Source organism: Tasmannia lanceolata, unplaced genomic scaffold, assembly GCF_043159265.1.
Source record: "Tasmannia lanceolata isolate RefF3 unplaced genomic scaffold, GAP_Taslan_0.1 ptg000002l, whole genome shotgun sequence".
Classification (NCBI taxonomy): domain Eukaryota; kingdom Viridiplantae; phylum Streptophyta; class Magnoliopsida; order Canellales; family Winteraceae; genus Tasmannia; species Tasmannia lanceolata.
Window position 1 is genome coordinate 48,430,407 of NW_027518679.1, and position 7,630 is coordinate 48,438,036.

General features: G+C 41.9%; 1 protein-coding gene across 1 annotated transcript; it reads right to left on the bottom strand.

Moving 5' to 3' along the window:
* Nucleotides 1-3,779: 3,779 nt before the first annotated feature.
* Nucleotides 3,780-6,908, bottom strand: LOC143892691 (uncharacterized). The gene has a single exon (XM_077397490.1). It carries the CDS (start codon nt 6,906-6,908, stop codon nt 3,780-3,782), a length of 3,129 nt encoding a protein of 1,042 aa, XP_077253605.1.
* Between the last annotated feature and the right edge of the window lie 722 nt (nt 6,909-7,630).

Here is a 7,630-nt window from a genome sequence, read left to right on the forward strand (position 1 = left end):
AGTTCCGAAAATCTGTGGGATCATACTTTGTCAGAGAAAACTATGAATATAAGCATCATCCGTTTCCCACTGCTCATAGGTGGGATCCGAAGCCGCAGGAGGGTCACGGCGTATGGTGTAGACCTTGCGTTTGGCAATAAGATACACTTCCACGGCCACTTTCCAATTCATGTAATTGGAACCATCAAGCTTGACCGTGGTCATGGGGAGGAAGGTATCACTCGATGAAGAGGAAAGAGGGATAGAAGAGGAAGAGATCGTGTGTGTGAGAGAGACACCCGTCGAAAGGGGTTGCCCGAGAGAGGATTTTCTATATTAGGAGGGTCCATAGAATGAACGAAGGCGAATAGGCAACACACGACGACAAAGTAAGGGAGAAGAGAAATGAGAAGGCCTCTAGGGCATAAAGAGGCCGCTATGTGTGGTAAGAGAATGTGGCACGACTCCGACGACTGAGAGGAGAAAAAGAAGACATAATAGGGCCTCTAGGGCATAAATGGAGAAGATGAAAGGTCGGAGTCGTGAACGAAGAAGAAAAGAGGGGCGGAAGAAATTTAGACCATAGAGAGAAAGAGGGTTAGAAACTTAGGGTGGGAGAGTTGGGGATTTAAGGTTTTATGAGGGATAGGAAATGGGATTAGTCAGGAAAATTTAGGGTTTTGATGAGGGCAAAGAAGGTGAGGGTGAAAATCGGAAGAGAGAGAAAGAGATTGGGGTGGAAGAGAGAGAGAGAGAGAGAGAGAGAGAGGGGTTAGAGAGGAGGGGGAAAAACAGGGGCTGGGGCAAGGGTGGGAAAAACAGGGGCTGGGGGAGTGGGAAAGGTGGGTGAGAGAGAGGGCCTGGGGTGAGAGAGGTGGTGGGGCGAGGGTGGAGAGTCAGGTAGGGTGGCACGTGGTGGAGGGAGGGAGGAGAGAAGGAGAAGAAGGAGAAGGGGAGCTTCTCCAATGGTCCATAGGGCACAAAAACCCTAGGGCTTTGACACCATGTTGAGAGGAGAAGAGATTAGAGAGAAAAGGAAAAGAAGTGAAGTCCATTCCCCCCTACTTGATATATATATAAAGAGAACATACATATGACTACTATGCCCTTAAGGCTACATAATACACCTTCTAACACGGGTTTCTCAGGTTTTCGGGTTTTACGCTATTAAACCCGACCCGGACCGAGAAAACCTCGAGTTTCCAGATCCTAAACCCGACCCAACCCAAGACCCACCTTTTTTTAATCCGGCCCTTGCATTTTTCTGGTCGGGTTAATGTGGGTCAGGTAAAACCCGACCCAAGTTGCAACCCTAATAATAAGGTTGTCCAATTATCCTCCTCCTGTAGATTGGACTGGAATATCTTATTGAGTAATGCTACACAGGCATCACCAAAAAAATTGAATTGGACATTGGTAACAGTTACAAGAGCAACACTATGGTAAGAACTAATATCAGTAAGGTTCAGAGGCAAGAATTGATTAATTTCTAGCAAGAGATAATATCAAACCTTTGTATTATTAGAACATAACAAAATGAACTTTTTTTTTGTAAAAATACCATTGTACTAAATATCATTTTACTGAAAGAATTGAGAATCAAGGGTAGGAGTAAGATTTATAGAATTTCAGGATAAAACTGTTGGAAACTGCTTCCACATCTCCACTCATAGATTGTGCCTTAGCGTGATCATCTTCACTGAAGAGTCTTCAGGCCAGTAAATTTTCAGAATACCTTTACCCTCTTCATCATTATGTGAATTATTTGCACTAGAGAAGCAGATTTTTAAAGTATCATAAATTGAGAATAGAAAACCAACATATCTAGAATCTATGGGTATTGGACTGTTGACAAATTATTGGGCATTGATCAGACATAGTGCAAGGTGATGATTGAATAGAAATTAATCGGTGTGGTGACAAATTTACCATCGTGAGGCTGGGAAGGGATAAGAACGGACTCAAGACGCGAGAGAGAGAGAGAGAGAGAGAGAGAGAAAAGAGAACTTTCCAGTTTTCTGACTTTTCTTTCGGCAGTAGTTTATAATATAATAACAAAAACCATAAAAAAAAGAACTCACGCGGGATAAAAAAAAAGTAACGTTCCTCGGATTCTCGCCGATAAATCCGAACTAACACAAGATAAAAAAAAGAACTAATGCGGCTTTATCGGGTTTTCCGGTTTTACGCTATTAAACCCAACCCGAACCGAGAAAACCTCGGGTTTTCAAATCCTAAACCCGACCCAACCCATGACCCACATTCTTTGAATCCGGCCCTTGCATTTTCCGGGTCGGGTTAATGTGGGTCGGGTAAAACCCAACCCAAGTTGCAACCCTAATAATAAGGTTGTCCAATTATCCTCCTCCTGTAGATTGGACTGGAATATCTTATTGAGTAATGCTACACAGGCATCATCGAAAAAATTGAATTGGACATTGGTAACAGCTACAAGAGCAACACTATGGTAAGAACTAATATCGGTAAGGTTCAGAGGCAAGGATTGATTAATTCCTAGCAAGAGATAATATCAAACCTTTGTATTATTAGAACAGAACAAAATGAACTTTTTTTTTTACTAAATACCATTTTACTGAAAGAATTGAGAATCAAAGGGTAGGAGTAAGATTTAAAGAATTTCAGGATAAAACTGTTGGAAACTTCTTCCACATCTCCACTCATAGATTGTGCCTTAGCGTGATCATCTTCACTGAAGAGTCTTCAGGCCAGTGAATTTTCAGAATACCTTTACCCTCTTCACTTCGATCGCCAAAACCAAACGGCTTGAAAGCCAAGCCCAGGAATCAGTTTCTCCTTCTTTCCTTCCCAGCTCTCGAGGCATAGGAATCCGTTCCCTGCTAGCCTCCGTTTGAAGGGGGCCCGACCCTCTAATGTTGCGTGAGGAGTGCAACGGGATGGTCTCAAGAAACGAAATTAGAGACGGCAGTGTCATCATTTTGTGAATTATTTGCACTAGAGAAGCAGATTTTTAAAGTATCATAAATTGAGATTAGAAAACCAACATATCTAGAATCTATGGGTATTGGACTGTTGACAAATTATTGGGCATTGAACAGACAAGTGCAAGGTGATGATTGAATAGAAATTAATCGGTGTGGTGCAAATTTACCACCGTGAGGCTGGGAAGGGATAAGAACGAACTCAAGACGAGAGAGAGAGAGAGAGAGAGAGAGAGAGAGATTTGACGGGTGAAAAGAGAAGTTTCCAGTTTTCTGACTTTTCTTTCTGCATTAGTTTATAATATAATAACAAAAACCATAAAAAAAGGAACTCACGCGGGATAAAAAAAAAAGTAACGTTCCTCGGATTCTCGCCGATAAATCCGAACTAACACAAGATAAAAAAAAAGAAAAGAATAACTAATGCGGGTTTTCGGGTTTTACGCTATTAACCCCGACCCGGACCGAGAAAACCTCGGGTTTTCAAATCCTAAACCCGACCGAACCCAAGACCCACCTTCTTTGAACCCGGCCCTTGCATTTTTCGGGTCGCGTTAATGCGGTTCGGGTTTAGGATGCTGATAGAGTCCAGTTGGTTTTGGTGAAATCCAATCTGGTTTTCTGTCCAAAACAGAGGAGTCTAGAGGAAGAAGAAGAAGAAAATCAGAGGCGGGAAAAGAAAAGAGCAGAGATATGAGAGAATATTTTCTTGTTACCCTTTTCTGATAGAGTGGTCTCTTTATAAGAGAACGTCATCATCAGTTTGTTACATCTATCTGATTAGTTACACACTTCATTAAGGAAGTAATTAACTCTATCCTAACTCTCATTATTGACAATCTAATTCTCCACATAATCCTTCATCCAATGCGGCTTGCTTTTGGCTCGTGCTGCTCTGTTATACCCCTGCTCTGAATCAGTTGAATTACGTGGCTGCTCTGTAAGTGTATCATTGCCTACCCCTTGAAAATCAACCTTGTCCTCAAGGTGTAAATGGGGAAAATCAGTTTGGAGTGACTTAATATCTTCCCACGAAGTATCCTCGGGTAGTAACCCTGTCCACTGAACTGGCACCTGTTGAACAGCCTTATTATCTCGTAAGATAGTTCGTGTGCTGAGAATTCCCAAAGGTGAAATGAGGGGCTGATTGGCGACACCTGGGGATGGTAAGTCACAAACAACATTTGGAGTAGGACCATAATACTGCTTGAGCAGGGAAATTTGAAAAACAGGGTGAATGCGATTACCACCTGGAAGTTTCAATTTGTATGCAACATTACTCACCTTGGACTCAATTTCGTATGGTCCGTAAAACCGTTTACTCAATTTCTGGGAAGATCTTGTAGCAACAGAAAGTTGTCTATATGATTGAAGCTTTAAGAGGACCCAACTACCAACCTCCAATTGTTTATCAGTGCATTTTTGATCGGCCAAAGACTTCATTCGTGAGTGAGCGCGAATAAGATTAGTTTTGAGCCGAGTCAGAATAGTATCTCTTTGTGTCAGTTCTTCATCAGCGGCTTCTACTCGAGAGGATCCTTGCATATATGAAGGAATTGTCGGAGGCTGTCGGCCATAAACTGCTTCATATGGTGTCATTTTAATGGCACTGTGAAATGAAGTGTTATATGAATATTCGGCCCATAGCAAGGACGCCTGCCAATGTTTAGGATTGTCTTGAGAGAATGCATGCAGATACTGCTCATGGCAGCGATTTAACACCACAGATTGACCATCCGTTTGTGGTTGATATGCAGATGACATGGTAAGAGTGGTGCCGCTTAATTTCCATATCTCTGACCAAAACTTGCTAGTGAAGATTGGGTCCCTGCCTGATACAATTGTTTTTGGTATGCCATGGAGCTTGACATCGATGTCAGTGAAGAGCCTTGCCACTTTAACAGCAGTATAAGAGGAAGGAAGTGCTCCAAAATGGGCATATTTTGAAAGCCGATCAATGACCACCAAGATGACAGTGAATCCATTTGAAGGGGGTAAGCCATTGATGAAGTCCATCGCAATGTCTTCCCAAATTTGTTGTGGAACTGGCAGTGGTGAGTTTGAGCCGATGAACAATCTATGATTATGAAGGATGAAACCGTTTCGAAGTGAAAATGCCGAAGAAGCTTTTCCTTGTTCAATTTCAGCTCGTTTTGCTCGCAGTTCAGAATCAATATTGTTTTCCAACTGAAGTTGGCTGGTGATGTCAAAAATTGGGCTAGACAATGCCATTAATTGGGACAAACTTGAATGTGGCTTTGAATCTGGTAAACTTTCCTCGATTCTGGAGAGAGCATCTGCCGCGATATTGTCCTTTCCCGATTTGTACACGATTGCATAATTGTAACCCAGTAACTTACAAAGGTATTGTTGTTGTTCAGGAGTCTGAATTACCTGAGCCATCAGATTTTTTAAACTGTGATGGTCGGTATAAATGGTGAATTTTTGGCCCAATAGATATTGACGCCATTTTTTAACTGCTTCAGTGATGGCAAATAATTCTTTGACATAGGCAGAGGCAAGGGACATGGTAGGTGACATCTTTTTGCTAAAGTAAGCAATAGGATGTTTGTCCTGCATCAACACGGCTCCGATGGCGATACTTGAAGCATCTGTCTCTAAAACAAATTCCTTGGAAAAATCTGGTGAGGCCAATACAGGGACTTGGGTCAACAACGATTTCAGAGAATCGAAAGCAGATTGGGCCTCTGGGTTCCAGGAAAAAGCATCCGAACCACTACCCACTGGTTTAGTCCACGGTGGTTTCCATGATTTCTTCATGTCGTCATACTTTTGTTCATATATCCTTGCTAAGGACATAGCTTGGATCAGGGAACTTGGTTGTAAAACCATTAGTTCACGTTTGAGATCCCCTAGACAGCTCATTCTCGCTTGAGATTGATGTAAAGTATACTTGAGGCGGATTAAAATCTGATCACGTTGTGGAAGGTCGTCCTCCACTGCTTCAATGGAAGAAGAGCCTGAATTGTACGATGGTATTGTAGGAGGTTTTCTTCCGTAGAGTGCCTCGAACATTGTTCTTAGGCATTTCTTTGAATGAGCAAATGCCTTTTGAGCTTCAGAACTCCAAGGAAAAGCGTCTTTTTGTAAGAGGTCTGTGAGAGGGGAGGCTACAGTAGCATAATGACGAATAAATTGACGGTAGTATCCTGTCAGGCCGAGGAATCCGCACAAGTGTTTCAAAGAGGAGGGCCATGTCCAATGTTGCATGGCTTGAACCGTATCAGGATCAGATTGTAAGCCAAGGCCAGATAACAATTTTCCCAAATAGTCAAGCATATTTTGGCAAAATTGATATTTAGACAATGTGGCAAACAGTTTGTGAGCGGATGAACATTCCAGAACAGCTCCTAGTTCCTCTAACCATTGAATGCCCAAAATAACAGCAGCCCCTTTAGAAGGTAGGAGGACTAAATCAAATTGGAATTCAGGTGTTTGGAGATTGAGTTTGACATCAAGGCATTTTTTAGGACAAAGTAATGATTCCCCGTTTCCAATTAAAACTCTGAATGGAGTGGGTGGTACTATTGGCCATTTAATTATTTTTGCTACTTGGTCCTTCACAAAATTGTGAGTTGAACCATCATCGATCAAAACATGGAGGGAATGGTTAGGGCTTACCCTTGTGAGATGTATAGTACTTGGATTTTGTTGACCGACGAGTGTGGGGAAGCTGATTTCCGCTGGTTTATCCCCCAAATTTTCAGTTGAAGTGTCCTCGAAAATTTCATCATTATCATCCTCCATGATGCAATCAGGGACCTCATCAATGGCTTCACCTGTAGTTCGATGTAGGTAGGGGTTTTGGAGACGGGTCTGCAATTGCTTGATCAGGGCGACGAGTTCTTCGTGTTGTTGTGATTGAGTGAGACGTATTTCGTTGATTTGCTGTTGGCAGAGCGTGAAGTGCTCATCGATCTTAGCTTGTGCATGGTGATTTTCTTCCATTGCTGCTGATAGGAGGCTCAATGAAAGCGCCAATGATAGAGTCCAGTTGGTTTTGGTGAAATCCAATCTGGTTTTCTGTCCAAAACAGAGGAGTCTAGAGGAAGAAGAAGAAGAAAATCAGAGGCGGGAAAAGAAAAGAGCAGAGATATGAGAGAATATTTTCTTGTTACCCTTTTCTGATAGAGTGGTCTCTTTATAAGAGAACGTCATCATCAGTTTGTTACATCTATCTGATTAGTTACACACTTCATTAAGGAAGTAATTAACTCTATCCTAACTCTCATTATTGACAATCTAATTCTCCACATAATCCTTCATCCAATGCGGCTTGCTTTTGGCTCGTGCTGCTCTGTTATACCCCTGCTCTGAATCAGTTGAATTACGTGGCTGCTCTGTAAGTGTATCAGATGCTCTAAGATAAAACAACCAAAGTTGGCGCCAATCCACGTGCACTCGCTGACTGGTCCACCTAGAATCACCGTAGAACTGTGCTCAGATCAGAACGGAGGAAAGGAAGAAGACAAGCAGAAACTTTGATGTTTTTTTTTTCTGTAAAAAAAAGCTATATCCTCCAATGGTGCTGTTCTCTTCTTTTTATAGATGAGAATATGACTGTTGGAGGATAATTAATCACCATTAAAAGACCAAAACGTTTCTCTTTTAATCACCATTAAAAGACAAAAAACGTTTCTCTTTTAATCACCATTAAAAGACAAAAAACG

Coding starts and splice junctions, on each gene's coding strand:
- LOC143892691 (XM_077397490.1), bottom strand. CDS start 6,908: ATGGAAGAAAATCACCATGCACAAGCTAAGATCGATGAGCACTTCACG.